The 21664-nt window shown below is 44.8% G+C and overlaps 1 protein-coding gene across 2 annotated transcripts in view; it reads right to left on the bottom strand.

The window, feature by feature from the left end:
• The window catches only part of plekhg2 (pleckstrin homology domain containing, family G (with RhoGef domain) member 2), a 76299-nt gene that overhangs the window by 27682 nt on the left and 26953 nt on the right, over positions 1–21664 (bottom strand). For both annotated transcript variants that reach the window (XM_041940631.1, XM_041940632.1), the window contains 3 exons: positions 20248–20348; positions 5541–5607; positions 3982–4028 (listed from right to left, as the gene is read on the bottom strand). In XM_041940631.1, the coding sequence (XP_041796565.1) occupies positions 3982–4028; positions 5541–5607; positions 20248–20348 (215 nt within the window). The remainder of the gene's footprint in view (positions 1–3981; positions 4029–5540; positions 5608–20247; positions 20349–21664) is intronic.

Below are 21664 nucleotides of genomic sequence, written 5' to 3' on the forward strand. Positions count from 1 at the left end.
CCAAAAGCTGTCGCTGAGCAAGACACCAGGCCTGTTTGACACCCTGACCACAGTGAAGATGGTGGTGGTGCTTCAGGCTAACATGTAACCGCAGTTTGGATTGGTCAGCCGTCAACTGAACCTCAGAGGATAAAATCATCATCAGAAGAAGAAGAAGAAAAAGAAGAAGAAGACAAAGAAGAAGAAGAAGACGAAGAAGAAGACAAAGGAGAAGAAGAAGAAGAAGAAGAAGAAGAAGAAGAAGAAGAAGAAGAAGGAGGACATTTGTCTGCTGGTAACAGCCACTTGAAGCTTCCATCATGATCTCTGCTGCTGATCCACTTTCTTGACTTGCCAGCAGTGACTCGTGTTTTGGAGGAGCATTTCAAGCGTTTTGTATCCAGATAAAACTCTGATGTTGTTCAGGACACTTCTATTTAGCCACATTTGTGTCTCTGCTGGTTTCACTGGACTACATGCGCAATCAGGATCAGCTGTAGTCCAGTCCAGAGGCTGGTGCTAGGGCACATGAAGCTGTTTGGTCACTGAAAAACACCAGAAGAAGAAAAACTTCTGCACTTTAGTTACAACAACAACAGCTGAGCTGCAGACGGTCGTTAAAAATAAACCACAAACTGACACGAACACACGGACGACGAGACAGACCGACGTTTCCTCTCGTCCATTCAGCATTCAGTGGTTACACTGATCACCGCTGATCACCACTGATCACCACTGATCATCACTGATCATCACTGATCTCCGCTGATCATCACTGATCATCACTGATCACCACTGATCACCACTGATCTCCGCTGATCATCACTGATCACCGCTGATCACATGCAGGCCAGGACAGGTGGTCAGACTGCATCTCAAAGCTCCTCCAGGACTGGTTGAAGTGGTTTCAGTCCACTTCAAAGCTTCATGGACACATTAAAACTGGACTTTATTAAACCAGCTTCTGATCTCTGAAGACACATCAACGCTGCATTTCCAACAGGACCGCCGACAGGAAGTGACGACGGCAGCCATGCTGTAAACACGGCTTCGGTTATATAAAAGAGAACAATTTGAGCTCTTCTTCCAGGACGATAAATGTAATCGTGATTTATTCCTGTGATGATAACGATGATTATAAAGCATCGCCTGTGTTTTTCAGCACATTCGCTCTAAAATGTTTAATTGAATCTAATTTTAGGGGTTTTGCTGCTCGCGGTCACAGAAATACTCGACATTCTCCGGCGTTCTTTGCACCGATCATGAGAACCAAACTTTGCAAACCAAGCCTCATATTTTGGTCACAGTAATTGTTCAAGGCTTTCCTCCATCTGGTCTCGGCGGCTCCGTCCGGTTCTGTCTGCAGATGCAGATTTGTGCAGGAAGAGGTTTGTGATCAGGATCAGGATAAAGGCTCAACTGTCCTGAAGATCCAACATCCCACAAAGGATCCATCGTGACCTCAAAAACCTGCACAGCTCATCAATTTACAGCATTACAAACAGCACTCACATCCAAGTGGAGTTTAACAGCATGAATTAGCTGAGCATCTGTCTAAGCCCCCCCCCCCCTGAGATCCATCCCTGCCTGTTAATGTCATCGCGATGGCAGCCGCCTTCACGATACATGACGCTGAAACCAAGCGCTTCGATATCTGTGAAAGAAAGCGATCAGATCTCAGAGAAGCTGCATTCCTGGAGCCGCTTTCTTGTTTGTCTTCTGACGCAGGATTTCTAACCAAACAGAGACTCCGGTTCTCGTGTTCCCAGCGGAGCCGAGCCGAGTTCAGAAACCTGCAACCCAGCAGATTTCCCTCCGAGTCTGACGGAGGGCGACTGACTGACTGCGATCACATCACATGTGTGCATGTGCATGAACTGTACGAGGGGGTCGTTGACCTGATGATGAATGGTCATGAGACGGCCTCCGCGCTGTCTGAACCAGTCAGAGTCCGGCAGCGTGAGGCCTGACGGAGTCCGGCGGAAGAAGCGGCGATGGAGACGGGCTGACTCAGCGAGCGTCTCGGGGTGGTGGTCTGAAAGCATTTGACCTACTTATTTTTATTGGAGTTTAATGGAGCTTTAAGGAGGCGACAGGCAGAGAGCAGCGAGGTGAAGGAGGGGTCGACTCACGGACCGGGTACAGTGGAGGGGGTAGCACACACACACACACAAACACACACACACACACAGCTGGGCAGCGATCCATTCAGGCTAAACATCTGTCTGTCAGACTGATGGAGTGTGAGATTAACAGTGATTCTCTCTACAGAGAATAACACACACACACACACACACACAGAGTGAGACAGCAGGAAACAGACAGATAGCTGTTGCACATCTGGCCTTTAGACTTTAAAAATCAGCGTTTTGAGGACATTAACACTCTTTGAGAGTCCTCTGATGCTTTTGTTTTCGTCATTCTGTCTTTGCAGCTGCAGCGTCTCTCGCTCTGCAGAGGAAATGCTGCCGACCTTCTCTCTTCACGCTGTTTCGGGGTATTAATATGTTGTTTTACTCGTTTTTCTGAGCGGCGTTCTGCAAGCTTAAACTGCACCACATCCTCCACACCACAGCTGCTTCTCTCATTCGCTCCCAGTGGAGGATTCCCAGTTGATTGGCAGCATCTATAGCCGTGCAGCTAAATATAGCTGCTGGAACGGCCAGAACTCCACATCATAATAATCATCCACGTGTGTCCACGAGGAAACCACACTGGGAGGAACTTGAAAATAAATGCCAGCGTTACTGAGAATAAAGTGACAGGGGTGGCCAAAGTGTCTGAAAGTCCTTGAACGCCTCACTGGAGGTAGAAGTCACCACTGATTGATCCATGTTGAGCTCAGCTGCTACATCCTGATGCAGAAATTATAAAAGTAGCTGCAACCTTTTACTGATGCTGGTGTGTAATGACCACAACGTGATGACCGCCGCAGAGGAAGAAAGCTACGACACTTCTGCAGATTTCTGTTGTAATGGGAGACGAACATTTTCAGTCTTTCCCAGCGCCGTGGGTCGATGCATTAGCTGACCTCTCGTCAGTCAGGTGAGCAGCAGTATATTATGTCTCCAGTAATCGTTAGATTATGAATGCAGTTAGCTAACGTTAGCGACACTTTGCTAGTTGCTCTAAATTGACCTCAAATGAACTGCAGTTGTTGCCGTTCGTTGAGTTTCGCTTCAGTCGTTAGATTTATTGTCAAAGTTAGCAACACGTAGCTGTGACTGCATCTAAACAGTGAAGAGTCGGCGAGAGTGCTGAATATGAGCTGCACTTTGACCTCAACGCTGTCAGAAATATTCAACAACGATCAATTAATACTGACCGAAAACTGCTGCAGACATCTGCTGCTGCTGGAAACGGCTCGAACAGCTCAGGTGATGCAGTGTCTGCAGCGTCATTCTTCATTTATTCAGACATCGTCACTATAAACTCTCATGTTTCAGTATGAATGTGCAGAAAAATCTAAAACTGGTGTGCGACTGTTTTCACTTTGTTCCTCACAAGAATCACAAAGCATCCAGTCGAAATTCACGACTTCGTGTTGGATTCAAGAGTAGGATGCACACACACACACACACACACACACACACACACACACACACACACACACACCCAAACATCTGTCAGACAGTTTGAGGAGGCTGTGTGTGTGTGTGTGTGTGTGTGTGTGTGCGTTGGATGACATACAACTCCTGCTTCAAACTCCTCCTCTGCTCCATATTTCAGCCCTCGCAGCTCCTCCTCTGTCCTCGCTCTCCTTCATTTTATGTTTCCACTAAAACACATTTATTCTCGCCATAAAACAGACGATTCACACATTTTCACCGTCGGACCAAATTCTGAGGAGTCGGTTCATCAGGAACAGACAAAAGAAGAAGTTAAGAATGTCAAAGAATCACAAATAAAAGGACATCAGCGGAGTCCTGCTGGCGCCCCCTACAGGCCGTCAGACATCCCCAGGGGAAATCAGTGCAGACTCATCGATGGAGCTGTACTTACTTTGGGTAGTTCATGCAGTAGAGCGTGTAGATGTCGAAGGCTTCACTCTGAGGAGAGAACACAGTTCATGTCAGAGAGGAAGAGAAGCAGACTCATCATCATCACTCATCCTTCACTTCACGGCAGAGAGGAAGAGTCACACCAGAGACTGAATCTGATTTTCAGTCGGAGGAAATTCGGTCAGCGATAGCAGAAGATTTATGTTGAAAAGGAGGATGTGATAATCCAATCAGAGTCACCGAAAGGAAGTTTGTGTTTGGCCAATAATGGATGATGATATTCAGCAGATGTGACTCACAGATTCACTCCGTCGTCTCTACAGAGCTTCGAGTTTATCAGCTGATGCTGATGTGAAACAGAATCTTTGCCCTCGACCTCCAGCCTCACTGGAGCTCAAACATCTAACATTAAATCAGCTATTTATAGACGGAGGCTTCTACCTGTGCAGGTGTGACCCCTGTGAGTCTGACTCCAGTCACTTCCTGTTCCATCAGTGAGTCAGGAGGTTACAGAGAAAGACAGCACCGTGTGACATTCCACACACACACACACAGGCGTCTTTAAATAACCGCTCGTCTCTAACAGTTTAATCTAATGTCCAGTCCTCTGAAACGAGACGCTCAGTCCAGCGTCAGTCTGACATCAAACCTCCTGAAGATCAATTAACTCACAAAGAAATACAGAAAGTCACAAAAGTCCAGATCCAGAAAATAAAAAAATCCAGTAAATTTAAAGTGTGACGATGAAATTACATTAAAGCGATACAGAGGAGAGGAAACCGAGGAAAACAGGACAAGAATACGAAGATAAAAAATGAACAATATTTAACTTTAAATGTGATTAATTTGAGAAAATTTGATTAAAAAATTTAATGTATAAATGAGAAGTTTGAGCAGCTCACATCTGCTCTGCAGTGAAGCACTAACAGAAACCCTGCAGCACTATCTACTCGTCCTGAGGGTGGCGCTAGAGGAAAGGTCATGGTTTCATTCAAACCTACATGGTTCATCCTCTGGGGAACAGGACTGGGATCAGGACAGTTCACATCAATCTACATGCTCGATTTTATCTTTTTATGCACAAGTTTTATATTTTGACCTGACGGTGGCACGAGGGGGAAATCAGAGTGTAACCGAGAGGATCAGGGTTCATCCTCTGGGGATCCTGAATATTCACTCATTTATGTGGAGCAGCAGGTCTTCAGATGATCTCACTCTGGACACGATCCTGAGACCTGCAGCTGCTCAGAAAAACACTTTCATAGCGTCGGTCTCTGTGGTGTAACATGTGAGAACAATGTCACTACTGTCCAACGCACACACACACACACACACACACACACACACACACACACACTGTCAGAATGCATTCATTGGGTGTTGGTTTGATCAGCAGCAGCGGCGGCTGGTTGGAGGAACGACTGCCTTGTGCTGCAGTGAATGGAGGGTCCAGTTCTACAGGTGGTTTACTGGGTGTTTGGGGATCACTGTGTCATGTTTCCTGTCAACTAACAGCCTCTCAAACACACACACACACACACACGGCTGTACTGTACTCACCCTTTCGACGAAGCACTCGGCGATGGCGGCAGCGTGAGGACTCCTCTCTAAATCCTCCAGGAGGTCACTGAGGAGACACAGACATGAGTCAGAGTGATCGTTCGTTGACATGTTGGTGACAGTGTGAAGACACCTGACCAGGTAGCTAAACATGTGAGTCCAACACCACGTTTAATAATGTCCACTCCGCTCCAGCTTCAGTCCCTGCGGCTCACATTGAGACGCCGATGTTGGGTGATCAGGTTTGGATCATGAACCTGAAAGCTCTGCAGGGACGACTAAATGAGAACTGACTATTTTCACAGTGTATATCAGAGTTCACCCCACACTCAACCCGTGATGTTGATGCCGACCACCTGCTGCTGCCTGCATTACATTAGTTCTGCACTGACGTGGACATTACTGGCATTATTAACGGGGACAGCTATCAGCAAGACGTGACAGATCCACATTAAAGCTTCTTCCACTCATACATCCCAGTAAGTTACTGGTATAACCTTTCAGGCACAGCTAGTCGCTATTTATCCGTGCAGCAACACTCATTTCCGTCATGAGCCTTTTCACACAGGAGTAGGAGGGGCATGAGACAGTCCAGCAGGGGGCAGTAATGCAACACTTATGAATGCCAACTACCATAAAACCCAACAGAAGAAGAAGATGGAGGGAAGGCCAGATGTACGTGTACGTGGCGGAAGACATCTCGTAATATTTTCAATCAAACCACCTGCAAAAGCATTGCCATGGCAACAGTAAACAAGTTGCGAATGCAAATATGTCATCGGCAGAGTCTTGTGATTGGCTCACTCGTTCCATTTGAAAGCGTACGTGACCTTTCACAACACTGAAATACTACTCTCGAGGTGGAAACCTGCCGTCCAATCCCTGCTCCCGTTCACACATGAGCCCATGCAGGAAATGTTCCAGAACATTCCAGGGTCAGACTGCAGGTGTGAAAGGTGCTTCACATCACACTGTCTTTCACTGTGTGGCTCTATTCTTTCAGTCAAGTTGAGCTGCAGTTCTTCATCTCTGCCTTCATGTTAACTTACATGACCCAAATGAGTTCCATGCAGTGAGGAATTCAGAGTTTGGGTCTTGCAGGACCTGCAGGATCTCATTCCTGCTCCAGCCCTCCAGCTTGGAGCACATTGACAACAGATAGAAAACAGCACAAAGAGGTCATATTTCTGCCACAGAGTTTCAGCACAACTCTGGTTCACAGCCAGGTCGCTTTGCTGGGAGCTGTGGAAAACATTTAACACTATAATAAGAAACAAGCTAATAGTAGTTACTATGAGGTTCTGTCACAGTGTGAGAGAGTCGCTGTAGTTCCACATGAAGGTTAGTGTGACACTGAACCGACTCCAGGACCTGCAAACTGTTACAGCTGGCAGACGTTCATCCAGAAAACTCTCCGTCCGTTCCCACAATCCATCCTCATCGTCAACCCTCCACCCTGCCAAGTCCCAAACACTGCTGCTCCACACACACATCTCCACCTTAATTCTCCTGTATCCATCTGTGCGCTCCAGCCAAGACACACATTCATGCACAGACGCACACACGACACGCAAAAAGAGATATTTACACGCAAGAAAAAGCCCAAATTGCTTATTAAATACAGGCATGAGTAATGTTCATCTGAGCGGCGGTGTCTGAAACTCCGCAGTCCTCAGAAAACCTTCAACAAGTCAACTTTTAGCTTCAGCAGCAAACCATTCCTGCTGCCTGAACCCTGTCCAGGAGCTCAGACTGGGTTCAAAGACCACCCCTGACCTCTGACCCCACTGTGGTCAGAGAGAGTTCCACATGAGTCAGTCCAGCTCTTATCACGGTAACATCTGTAACATCTGCTCATTTCCTGGTTAATGAAGATAGAAGCCTAACGTGGTCACATCAACATTCAGGAAACATCAAAAGCTGGAGACCAGATTACAACCTAAATCACCTCTGGCCCTGCAGAGGAGGAACTAGTTCATACAACGTTTTGTCAGAATGTTTTTTACAACGCTTTGTATCCCTGTTTGGTTCGGAGGTAAAAACCAAACTATATGTTTCTGGCACCGAATTAAAGCCAAACTACTGTCTGGTCCTGCAGGAGGAACCAAAGCAGTCGTGTTCGGGCCTGTAACAGAAAGCAAAGTAGCCTCTTTGGCCCCAAAGTAAAGACCATACAAGCCCACTTTGGAAGTGGTAACCAAACCCTGTTTATCCTCTAGCAGAGAACATAACCGTCTTTTGATGTTGGATTATGAGCCAAAGTGGTCCTGCGTGGCTCAGGACCAGGAACCAGCCTGCATGCTAACAAAGATCTGCCAGTTGGGCTGCTTTTCTCTGCAGTCGGACCTGAACCACCAGCACTAGCAGGACAGATTACACCATCTTCCCTCCTCTTCAGCCCGGCAGTATTTCTTCATCGCGGCTCATGAATACGGTTCTGCTGTTTGTCTTTTTGAAGGCCCATTATGAAGTGTTCATGGTGGTTTATGTGCTGAGTGAGAGTGGTCGCCTCTGAGAAGAAGTCTTCAATGAGCAGCGATTAAAAAGGAAATTAAAGTGAGTGATTCAGCAGACAGAAACCAGCTGCCGCAGTCACCGCCGCTCATCATCATCGTGTTACTTTCCAGGAGAAGTTAAACAGAAACTAAATATTTATGAAACAATTTGGCGCGACCTCAGCGTCATTTCACATTTCTGCATTTCTGCTTTCCCTGAAACTCTCGCCGAAAGGTTTTTCTCTCTCATGCTTCATTCTCAGACTCGTTCGTGTGCTGAGTGACTTTCTTCACCACGAGTCTCTGAAACATGTCGACGCCACACGCTCTCATTTCTGAAACACCGTCAGCGGGGAAGAAGCGGTAATATGAGCTCGGCGCAGGCTTCAGGCCATCCATCGTGTTTGTGTGTTCTGTATGTAGGTAATTAATGCTGTAATGTCTCACACGTACCCTCAGTGATTTCCATGAAAGCAATTTTCTGTATGACAGAAACATACAGTGTCTGGGATTTGAACTCCTCTCAGGCTCTATTTCCACTTCCTTTACGCTGCCACGGTGGTCATTTATGGTGAGCAACACCATGAATGAGTAAAAACTGCAGACGTTTCACCCACCTGCTGCTGCTGCTGCTTCGAACCTTCAAATGTGCTTGAACAACAAGTTGGACGAATTATTGCCTCTTGAACATTTCAGGATTTAACTCTTCTCTCCAGGATTACCATGTTAAAAAATAATATCGATAGCTGACATGTCAGTGTAGCCTGTAGCATCATACTGCTTCATCTAATTGTAGATAGTCTCAAATAGAGGCTGGTATTCAAATAATGGCTGCCAGTATGAAAAATTAGGCCAGTCACTGACAAAGGACTCTGTTACATAGCTCACATGGTAAATTCAGTATAATGTACATTTCTTCAGCACTAATTCCAGATGACATGATGAGTCTCTGTAAACATTTCCCCTGGTTAACAATACTTGTTACTTCTTCACTAATTATTCAAACGTGTTCTACTTTGACCACTTGAACACTTCCTGCAAATTAAAAAACAGTTTAAAATAAAAAGTCTACTGGGAAAGACCCAGGTTATGCCTTTACAGATGCTTTTATTGTGAAAAACAGTGCACTGTTTCATCTACAATAGCCAATAAATTTGATCGGAAGAAGAGGTGTTTACTCATAGCTGGTGAAAGTCAGTGCAGGAGAACGTGTTAATTAGTGTTAATTCTCTTATATTTGCTCTCTGCCTAAGAAAATTAACCATCTTATTATATTTAATTAGGAAAATAATCAACAGTTGGGGCAAATTCAATCTAAACTTCATTTATCTACATCATGAACATTTTGTTTATTTTATTATAAAATGAAGCAAAGTGCAGAGCACGGAACCTTTGGAACCTTTCTTTGCTCATGAAAGTGTCGAGGACATTTAAAGGCCTCTGAAGCTGCACCATCCAGTGAACAGATACCACACAGACCGCTACGAGGACTCGAGCAGTAAAACCAACTGTTGCAGGAAAACTTCTGGAACGATCTGTGAGACGTTTTGTTTTTACTTCCCGGAACAGATTTTTGTTGCTAGGCAGAAACACCGGCCAACTGTTTGATGACTATCTGAAAACTGCGGCCTGAACAATGTGTCAGGAAACATCGGAGCTGCTGGAGCGTCGCTGATTTCTATGGAGGGATTTTACTGCTAAATATATTTTACATTACATCAGACGACTGTAAAACTGAGGAGGCGTTAAAATGACCTGATGTGTCTGCGTGGACGAGCGTGAGACTGAGGAGGAAATCCAAACATGACGGGATTTTAAAGAGCATCATAAATCTGCAGAGGAGAGGAAACAAGGAGGAGACTAGGAGAGGAACCAAGGAGAGGAAACAAAGAGAGGAGGCAGATTGAAATAAACTACAACATCAGTGCGACACAAATTATTCAGAATATAAATGACCGATCAGGACTCAACTGAACCAAACAGCTGATCTAAACAGAAACAAAACAGGACAGAACAGGATCAACCTGAGCCAGAGAGCAGGACCCAGCATGAACAAAATGGTCCAAACAGAGTCTGACAACACCAACCAAACCACAAGGCCCCCAACCGTGGTCCAACAGGGTCACACAAACCTAAAACTGGACGGAGCAGGACCAAACAGGACCAAACAGGACCAAACAGGGATGAATTAACATCTGGAGTCCACAGACAGTTTAATTCATTCTGTAGCTCAATGCAAACTCTCAACAGGACTGACAACATGAAACACGGTTTATTATCATTATTAGCATAAATGCTAGTTCTTAGCACAGTTACAAATGTCAGTGTGGTTTTGAGTGAGTTTTCCTTCTTCTGGGACAAAAGTTCTGGTTTCACGACGGCCTTCAAAGCCTCATGGGAGCTGTAGTGTTTTTCTTTTTGCTACAAGGTCATCTGGACCTTTTTGGGGTTCAGCATCTCGTCCCAGTTTGCACAAAGTTTGCAGTGTGAATGAAGACAGTCAGGACATTAAATTAAAGATATGTGAGGTTTGTTTCATCGCCAAGACACACACACACACACACACACACTCACACACACACACACACACACACACACACTCTCACACAAGCATGCACACACACATCATATATGAGGTTACACCACTGAACTCTCACTGCATTTTTAGTTAACAAGCTGAAATCAAGTCTCTCATTATCACACAAACACACACACACACACACACACACACCCCTCCTCTCGTCTCTCTCTCTCTCTCTCTCTCTCTCTCTGGCGTCAGGCCTCATTTTGTGGCCGGCGGACATCATTAGTGAGGGATTGTGGGAGAGGAAGAGGGAATTCTGGGTGTTTTTTCTTTTTGTTTTTTTTTATGGAGTGACCACAGAGGTGGGAGGGGGGAGGAGAAGGGGGGGAGAAGGGGGGAGAGACAATGGCAGGCAGAGAGAGAGAGAGAAAAGAGTGCACACCACAGTAAAAACAGCTAAATATGAAGGAAAAGACAGACAGCGAGAGAGGACAGAGGGTCAGAAGACAGAAGACATCGGCATCAACAGTCACAGCTGATAATTAGAAACAGGAAGGAAAACATTGTTGTTGTGGGAATGAAGTGAAACATTTTGAAAAGGACGGAGAGATAATAGAGCAAGAAACAAGACAACGAAAACCAGAAACAGATTCATGCATCATTTCTCCTTCCATGAATTTCAGTTTCAGCTTTACATGAAGACACACTGATCTGAGATCTGCTTTAAATCACGTCGGTTTCACTTTATGTCCTAGGACGACCTGCATGCATTTGTGCCCCAAATCCATTCTACATATTAACTGTAAGCAGGTTTGCATGTTCACACTGGAAGTGATTCAACGATATATCAGAAAAATGCTTTTATTTTGAAGGGTGCTGTTGATTAACTATTGTCCAATAATGCAACAAGAACAAAAAAGAGGACTAACTTACAGCTGGAGAGAATGAAAAGTTTTGATTGACAGCCGGACAGTAACTGAAGCAGAGCGCTGTGAAGACCGAATCAGACACAAACAGGGACAGTTTCCTGCTTTGGGCTGCTTCACTACACGATGACAACGTTTCAAAAGGTTCAGTCGTGGAGCTGATTGTATGTGAAGGTGGATGAAACACAGCAAAGATTGACTGAACGTTAACTGAGCGTTAACTGAGCGTTAACTGCGATGGATTGTTTCTACAGAAACTCGCTGCAGGTCGATCTTCATACAGATTAAATTAAACAAGCGGCTGAAAAGAATTCATTTTATTTAAATTCAAACTTTGTTTCTGCCACAATTTGATCGAATCTCATCTTTTATCTTGAGATGAAAGATAAAAGAGGCTCCTGTCAATCAAACAGCAGACTGTGTTTCCTTTCACTTCTCTTCACCTTCATTAAACCTGCGACGGTTCATTTGAATCTTAAATTTATTTTTTCTGTGGTTTTTATGATTTTTACATTTCATGGACTTTGAACCTCAGAACCCCCCCCCCCCCGGCCTTCACGCCTCAGCTGCTCAACACATTTCATCACGTCACTTCTTCTCTCTGGGGTTAAATACACAAACCTGACCCTGACCCCCCGCGACCCCCGAACCCCGAACGCCCGGGCCGAGCCCTCCTCTGCAGGCCGGGGCCAAACCAAACACCGCGGGGCCGATCCGGTCTGGTTTTCATCCTCACACAGAGCCGGTCGGCTCTTTAACAGAGTGATAAACAGCAGCTGACTGTGTGGCATCTGAGATATGCTGCTTAACTCCACTGATGATAGATGGAGGAGGAGGAGGAGGAGGGGGGGGGAGGAGGAGGAGGAGGGGGAGAGTTGTATAAGAGAAAAGTGATAAAAGAGAGAAGAAGGAAAATATGAAGAAACAAATAGAAGCTGCTTTATCAGTTTAGTCCTGTGAGCTTCAGGAAACATATGGATTACATTATTATTACTAATAATCTGAGGATGTCAGACGTAACAGTATAACAGTCACAGCTTTGAGTACTTTTAGTACTTTCAGCACATTTTCCTGATAATACTTGCTCACTTTAATTGAATTCTCAATGCAGGACTTTTACTTCAGTGTGGTATTAGTACTTGTACTGAGGTGAAGGATCTGAGTACTGTAACACAGGTCAGTTATATTCAGAGAGGAGGGTGCAGACGTGAGCAGACAGCAATTTGAAGAAAATTAACATTAAATGAATTTGGGTGATCATTTTTAATCTGCTCGATATACAACACGGCCGAAATACTGATTACCTTACTATATGCATTTAAGGCTATCCACAACCTCGCCCCCCCATATCTCTCTGACCTCCTCTCCATAGCCACCCCCTCTCGTTCCCTCAGATCATTCTCCTCTCTCCACCTCTCTGTGCCCCCCACCCGTCTCAGCACCATGGGGAGCTTTCAGTCGCTCTGCTCCCCAACTCTGGAATTCACTACCACCCGACATCAGAAACATTGATTTTCTCCCCACTTTCAAATCCAAACTGAAAATTCATCTGTTCCGGACGGCCTTCTCTTTATAACTCCACTTCTCCTTGTTGCTTGTTTTTACTTGCTGGGTTTTATTTATTGTGCTTGTATTTATCCTGTGTTATTTGTGTTTTACCCGCTCTGTAAAGTGTCCTTGAGTGTTCTGAAAGGCGCTTCCAAATAAAATGTATTATTATTATTATTATTATTATTATTATTATTATTATTTGTTTATTTAAAAGTAAATGAGTTTGCATTTTCTTTTATTTTGCCAATAAAAAGCACAGTATAACTTCATTTATAAACAGTCTCCAGTCTTTCATCTGAACCAGAAAACTTTATTGAATGAAACAAAATGTAGTTTGGACGAGCTGCTTTTTACTAACTTTAAATAAAATATCTGGTACTTTCGTCAATAAGAAAGACGATCAGTCACTAATAACTTTTAACACTAATAACACTTATGCACAGTACTCCTGTAAATGTACTTGGTTACAGGTGAAAGGACCCCTGTGATGGGGTCTCTGACGTCCACCACCACCACACAAAGCCTCGGTTCTAACCCGGAGCCAGTTTTCTTTCTTTCATCAGGACGAACCTGCAATTAGTGTCAGCAGCAGAGCGAAGAGCCACCCGCTGCCTACCTGCCTCAGGTGTGTTTGATTTACGTCCCATCAGCTCAGACCGAAGTGGAAAAGCTTTGATTGGACAGAAGCTTTACCAGCTGCTGATCCAACATAAACCCAGTCCCATGCTGACTGGGGGGGACGTGATGTCTGTCTCCTGTCTCTTTAACAGTCTGCAGCTCACATACAGCCAGATTGTAATTATTCACTTACAGCTGCATGATGTGATTTTAGTTTCCGCCATCAGTCAAGTGAAAAGAGTGGAAATAAATCAGAACCGCTGACGTGTTTAAGCTCATTTAAGGCCTTTTTAAGGTGGATTTGTCTCATCGGAGGGAAGCGAGACAAAGTCTTTACTGAAAGCAGCTTTAAAGCTTCAGTTCAGAGGCTAACAGGATCAATGTGGACTGAAACACTGAAGTGGTCTCTTCATGAAGACTTGAGGCTTCAACAGTCTCAACAAAGCAGCTGTTTCACTGCGGCGCAAACTGCAGAACAGCGCCCTCGGCTTTTTTAGAACTGTCCAGCATCGTGTTCACTCCGAGCTGTGATCTGAGCCGCAGACCACCCTTCTTTTTTAATTTTTATTTATTCAATATTTTACCTTTTAGCCTCCGGACTGATACAGGATACATTAGTCTGGCTTTCTAGAGTTATGTTACAACAAACATCAAACTGCATTAAGGCCCAAAAACTGAAGTACTCAGCCTCAGGAAAAGATCGTAGTTTGGGTTAAAATAAGGAAGTTACTGTTACGTTAACTTAAGTTAAGATGTGTTTGACCCTTTCTTGCTCTTTATACTTCATCACCTGACTTCCTCCTTTGCTCCAGTCATAATAACTACAGCCACTAGAGGTCACCACCTAGAAATAGATATAAATATTAGTCACGTTTCTAATAATCCAGCTTGTCAACACCCCCTCGAAATTTCTAGAAGTCGACCTTCTTCTGCTGAAACTTCAGAAATAACTTTAAAGTCTGTTTTTAGTCACATTTGAACATTAAAAGGCCCAAAGCTCATATTTACTCTTAATTTAACTCTTATTAAAACAGAGATATGAGGTATCATATATGGAACAAACACACACACACACACACAGTTATACACAACTACACACTAACTGACCATTCACAGGTCCACAAAAGGGCTGTGTGTGTGTTTGTGTGTTTGTGTTTGTGTGTGTAAACCAGTTAGACATCGAGATGTTCTCCAGTTCACACAGCTTCAAAGAGTTGTTTGAGGGTTCAGACCTGGTTTCAGGTTTAAGGTTAGGATCAGGTTTAGGTGACGGTGAGGCCAGGAGTCTGAGGAATGTACTCTGTCAGTCAGGGTCCTCACAAGGATAGCAGGACATGTTGACATCATGTGGTTTCTGACCCCTGGTTAGCATGGAGGGGTCAGAGGTCAAATCCTAAATCACAGTGAACAAGAAATCTGAGAACCCACACACACACACACAAACACACACACACACACACAGACACACACAGACACAGACACACACACACACACACAGTGAAAATAAAGGCTCAGATACAAATCAAGACTAGAAAAAAACAAGAAAAACTAAAAAAAAATAGAAGAAAAGAAAACAAAGGACGGAGGGAAAGAAAGTTCAGAGACCAGAAAGAAAAACAAAAATAAACAAAGAGCCAATCCCATCAATAGATTAAATGTGTGACATCACCGATCAGCTCATCAATCATCTGTCTGACTCAGCTGCTGTCTTGGCCCTGTGCACCATGGGAAATCAGCACTGATGATGATGTGGTTAGAGTCCCGAGAGACTGACGGTCTGAACACAGTGTGTGTGTGTGTGTGTGTGTGTGTGTGTGTGTGTGTGTGTGTTCCTCTCCAGTCATTCGGGAACATAAACGTTCTTTAACGACACAAACAGTAAATCTGAACCTGAACGCATCACTGAACACAAAGAGTTTAAAGTCCAAAACCAGTAGAAACCAGTTTACTACTGGTTCATTTCCAGCAGTGGAAGAAGTAATTTTACTAAAATGAAAGTAATGATACTACACTACAGAAATACGGCACATGTATCTTCAGAAAAATGTGCTCAAAGTAACTAAAGTAAAAGTACTTGTTTGTGAAACTGTCAGTAATAGAGTACATCCACTCACGAACTATACTTAAGTACAAATTAGAGGTACTTGTACTTTACTCTTCATGCTCGCTTTATACATCTACTCCACTACATTTATCTGACAGCTTTAGTTACAGTTACTCTTCAGATTCCTTCCTGTCCAGTGAAAAGCTCGTATCTCCAGATGTGTAGATGTTCAATGTTTGTTATAAACTGAAGGATGAAGTTTTCCTTCATGTCTTCTCGTCCTTCTTCAGCTAAATAAACTGTTTAAAAGCCTCTTGGATCAGCTGAAAATGCATCGTCACAAAGCTGAAAACAGGCTGTTTTTCTGAGATACGAGGTTCTCACAGGACAAACATATGATGATCTTATAGAATATGATGCATCGCTGTAGATTAGATGTAGACATTAATGCAGCAGGAATATTAATCCACAAACATCAGAGATGATGAGAAACACTGACAGGAACATTTTACTGCTACAGCAGTACTTTTACTGTAAGTACTCACATACATACGTTAAGAGTTTGAATACTTTCTGTAACACACACACACACGTTGCTGAATGGTGTCATGTTGGAGCTATGCTGGATGATGTAGCCACTCTGGGCTTGTTATGTCTACCCATCTGGTGCTGTGTGTGTGTGTGTGTGTGTGTGTGTGTGTGTGTGTGTGTGTGTGTGTGTGACCAGGACAAGGGAAGGGGGTTTTCTTATTTTCTCTCCTTTCTCAGACAAAGAAAGAGAGAGAGAGAAACCAGGTCAAACGATTTAGCCAAACTCTGCACGACCCTGAGAGAGAGAACGAGAGAGAGAGAGAGAGAGAGAGAGAGAGATAACGAGAGAGAGAGAGGAGAGCAGGTTTAAGGGGATTTCTGAGACCTGTAATTGCCTCGTTAAGAACTAATTAACTTTATTATCTAAAATCTAATTAACTGACTGTAGAGATGCAGAAAGAGAGAGAGACACTTCCTCTCTCTCTCTTTCTCTCTCAGATACAATATTTCCCATGAGAACCAGGAGCAGGAAGCCTGGATGGAATGAAAACTGTGTGTGTGTGTGTGTGTGTGACATTGTTACTGTGTATGTGTATGTGTGTGAGTGTGTGTGTGTGTGTGTGTGTGTGTGTGTGTGTGTGTGTGTGTGTTGGAGCAAACACAAAGAAAGTGAAGTGTGAAAACAGGACTCTCAGCAGGGTGGAGGCTTGAGTGTGTGTGTGTGTGTGTGTGTGTGTGTGTGTGTGTGTGTGTGACATATTTTAACAGCTTCCTTCCCAGGCTCTCAAACCACACACACATGCAAACGCACACACACACACACACACACACACACTTCTTTCCTCGATTGTCTTCAGTGATTTTAAAATGGCATAAATCAGGGATTCAGTGAGCGTTTGATTTCTGCAGCCCGCCGTCTCAGGGGGGCGGGGAACACGTCTGATTGACAGTTAGAGAACTGGTCGGTTCTCAGGTTTGTTTTTCTTGTTTAAAACACGAGAAAGCGTCATTTCTTGGTGATGCTTTTGTTTTTGTGTTTATGTTCTACTTTACTTCCTGTCGCGGTGTATTCTGCACACTGACCAGAGAAAAAAAGCTGCACTTTTTAACCTGACAGAACCCAGACCTCCTGACCCGGAACCACCAGAAACCTTCTGACGTGTTAAACACAGCAACGCAGCAGCATGTCAGCAGCTCGTCCTCCACAGGAACGTCTCAGCTCTGCAAACGCTCTGACGTGCAGAATCTGGACCGCCGTCTGTAAAAACAACCACGATGCACTGCAGCAGAGAGCCACGCCGTTTGGCTGCGTGTGAACATACCAGGAGGGACGGCTGCTCGCTAAAACTAGCGTGACACAGAAACAGGCGCTCTCTCTCCCTGTGAGCGTGCGAGGCAGGGTGGAATAGCACTCAGCATTCCTGCTCTGCAAAACCTGAAGAATCTGGTTCGGTCATATGAGCTCAACAGCTGCTGCTCGCTTTCATCCCCAAAAACCCGACAGAGCACTTTTTTTATGGTGGAATGGTCCCGGTGGGAGTGAAACCCGCAGCCCTGGCAGCATTAGTGCCTTGCTCACTTTGTTTCTGCCTCTCTGCATCTGAATCTTTCCACTACCGGCTTATCTCTGTCAGTCTGCATGAGACTCCGAGCCAAAACGTGTTACCCACAAGATATTTTCCAGACTCAAACGCACCAAAAATCCTCTGCATGATTTTCTGGTTTCAACAGTGGAACTGCAGCGTTTCACAGTGACGTGAAACGTTAGCTAACGCTGCGTGTCAAAAGGTGCACTTCCTGTTCCCACCAGGCAGCCGCCATCACGGCTGCACCTCCAACGCGACATCGCTGACGTCCATCACAAACTGTTCATCTCTGCTGTGCATCATACAGGCCTCTGCACATCGGACTTCAGACACAAAACAACCAGCTGCCACCTCCGGGAGTTCTCCGTCGATTCAGCCATCGTTGGATGTGTATCGCAGGGGAACCATTTGGAATACAGGGAAGTCATCGCTAACTTTGTCGACTGGTGTGGACTAAACCACCTGCACATCAACCCCAGCAAGACCGAGGAGATGGTGATCGACTTCTGCAGGAGAACACCACAGACTGCACCGGTGTGCATCCAGGGATCTGACATTGAGATCTTGGAGGAGACAAATACCCCCGTGTCCACCTCAACAATAAACTGGACTGGTGTAAGAACACTGATGTCCTGTACAGGAAGGGCCAAAGCTAAACATAAACGTTCTTTAACGACACAAACACTAAATCTGAACCTGAACGCATCACTGAACACAAAGAGTTTAAAGTCTGACGAGGAGCTGAGGGTGTCCTTACTTCTGTCCTGTGAAGACATGTGGACGTCCAAAACCAGTAGAAACCAGTTGACTACTGGTTCATTTCCAGCAGTGAAAGAAGTAATTTTACTAAAGTGAAAGTAATGATACCACACTACAGAAATACTGCACATGTAAAAGTACTGCACTCAACATGTCACTCAAGTTAAAGTATCATCAGAAAAATGTGCTCGAAGTAACTAAAGTAAAAGTACTTGTTTGTTTCTCTCCTGAGAAGACTGAGGTCCTCTGGAGTATGTAGGACATTACTGAGGACTTTCTAAGACTCTGTGGTTGCATCTGCAGTCTGTTACTCAGTGGTCTGCTGGGGCTGTGGAAGCTCTGAGAGGGACAGAAAGAGACTAAACAGACTAGTCAGGAGAGCTGGTTCTGTCCTGGACTGTCCTCTGGACACCACTGATGCCAACATGCGCTCATGTCCTTCACATTTTGTGCAATATTACATATTTTTCTACTGTTTTGTATATTTTCTTCTTCTGTGCAACACTATTTATTATGATTATTAATCTGAAGGCAGCATACATTATGTACTCTAGTGGCAGCAGTATTCTCAGGATTATCATGTGCAATTCGTGTAAAAATCCTTTAATTTCTGGCAGTATTTTCTTTCTGGCTATTTTTCTACAGTTACTGCAGCAATGCATATTTTTTAGATTTTTTTCTTTTATATAGTCGCTTGTATAATATGTACAAACATATAGTCAGCTTTTATTTTGTAGGTTGTTTTTGAATTTCTCTATTTCTGTTGCTCTTTTCTTTCCAACTGCTATCACATGCTGCTGTGATGCCCAAATTTCCCCGGCTGGGGATGAATAAAGTTATATCTTATCTTATCTTATCTTATCTTATCTTATCTTATCTTATCTTATCTTATCTGTTCTGGGTCTTCAGTTTTCACTGTCCACGAGGCCCAAGAAGTTGGACCAAATGATATCAGCATATTGCAGCTGTTTGACAGACGCTCCTCCACAGGACTCAGGGATGGGACGGCCCATAAATAAAATAAAAAAGTGACGCAAAGCGATGCCCTATGACCCCCGTCATGTGACCCTGTAGCATCTGAACTCAGCGTTGTTGCTGTTGTGCGACGCTCGCTGCTGATTAACGTGCAGGGCATCATGTTTCTGTCACGTTGCACAATATTGTCTAATTTTCTGCTATCCCGTGAACCAAACTTAGCTAGCTAGCAGCTAGCTGGCTCACATATAGTTTTCAGGTAAGAGCAACATCCAATAAAAAAGCCGGCATGCACACACATGCTGCAGCACTTTAACGTCAGCAGCTCTGATCAGTCTGTTTGAGTTTGAGGACCAGGCCGAGGATAACGATGGATTTCCTGCTGCTGCTGCACCAGCTTACGTCTGCCAGTTATATTTCCTGAACAGAGTGAAGGTTTTAGCACACCGAGCTGCAGAAAGAGCCTGAAAACATGGAGTCAGACCGACTGAGTCAGGACTCAATCACAACACTTCCAAAATGTTCCATCGCTGTTAAATTCATGATCCACTCATAAAAGGAGTAAACAGGCTGCAGTGTCAGTCTCACTTTTCTACCTTAACGACACTTTAAGCCCTTCACAGTTTGGCGGTGGAGCAGGAGGTGCTGCTCCCCCGTCAGGAGATCAGCGGCCGCTGTGTGCTACCTGTGTGACTCACCTGTTGAACTCGTAGATGTCCTCGATGTTGCAGAACAGAGTGCTGACCTGCTCCGGTTTCAGCGGCAGAGCGCTGCAGTCGATGATGCAGCCCAGATAATCCTGCAGACACACACACACACACACACACACACACACACACACACACAGGAAAGTTGTTTTTAATGAGTGTTTTCATCTTTAACGTCTCAGAGCGTGACGCTGACGAGGCTTCGTGCATCACTTGAACAGCACAGCAGCTGGTTCGTGTCTGGTCTCTCTGCTGTCGTTCACATGAAGGAAACAAACACGCTCCATCGTTTAATGAAAACCATGAAAGCCTCTCAAACACCTGCCTTCTGTCACCAGATTTAACTTGTCAGCATATCAAGATCATTTTAAGATGGAAGCTGACGGTGTGAACAGGAAACCACCTGCGCCGAGCCGAGGCTGGCATCAGACAGGAAGTCAAACAGGAAGCAACAAAGAAGAATAACAGGAAGTTAATAAAGAGCAGAGAAACTAAAGCTGATTAAGAAGAATGTATGAAGTCAGTCGACACGTTTTTAGATCGAGTCCTCATCTTTTTCTCGACTTACATGGTGAACACGTTGAGTTTGTCGGCATCGTGAAGCCTCACCTGTCACCTGCAGCACCTGGACTCTCCTGCCCGCCCATTAAACTGCTGCTGTATTAGATGACTGTTAGTGGACACTCTCACCTCTGTCCACACACACCCGGTCTACTGTGGCCCCTCAGTCATGCTGTAACGGAAACTTTAACAAACTAAAATCCATCATCTAATCCTGTCAGAGGCCGCATGAGGTCATTTCCTGTAGTAGCTAGTAATTAGATTACACTGGAGAGGAGTCAGGGACGAGAGACACGGGGACACAGAGGGTGAGAGAGATGAGATAATAGCAGAGGCGGAGACGGCTTTGAGTCCAGAAACCACAAAGAAGTTTCACATCATCGCCGTTTTATTAGTAACACATCAGCAAACACACCGAGCCAACAGAAGCCTGGACACTGAAGCACTCAGACGAACGCCGCCGCCGCCGCCATCGCCGGAGGAAACTACACGCAGACACTTGTCCAGGGAGGAAGAGACATGAAGTGAAACAAAAGGATCTGTGGGAGGCTGAGGCCGGTCCTCCAGATCCAGGCCAAGTTCCCGAACTGGGATCCGTGACGTCTCTGTTCAGGGTGATTTTACTGGAATCTAACAGGCGATAAAAAGCGACCGGATCTGCTTCTGTTAACGTGTTAACATTTACGCAATCCACCCGAGCGTAAACTACAACTCCCACAGTTCACCAGGCGCCTCGTCTTCTTCTGCAGCGATTAGCTCCACCTACTGTTCACCTCCACCAACCGCTGAGCTCAAACAGCAACCAGCCAGGTGTTCTTTGTCAGTTCTTTCTGTTAAAATGTGCATT

This window comes from Chelmon rostratus, chromosome 7, assembly GCF_017976325.1.
Source record: "Chelmon rostratus isolate fCheRos1 chromosome 7, fCheRos1.pri, whole genome shotgun sequence".
Taxonomy (NCBI): domain Eukaryota; kingdom Metazoa; phylum Chordata; class Actinopteri; order Chaetodontiformes; family Chaetodontidae; genus Chelmon; species Chelmon rostratus.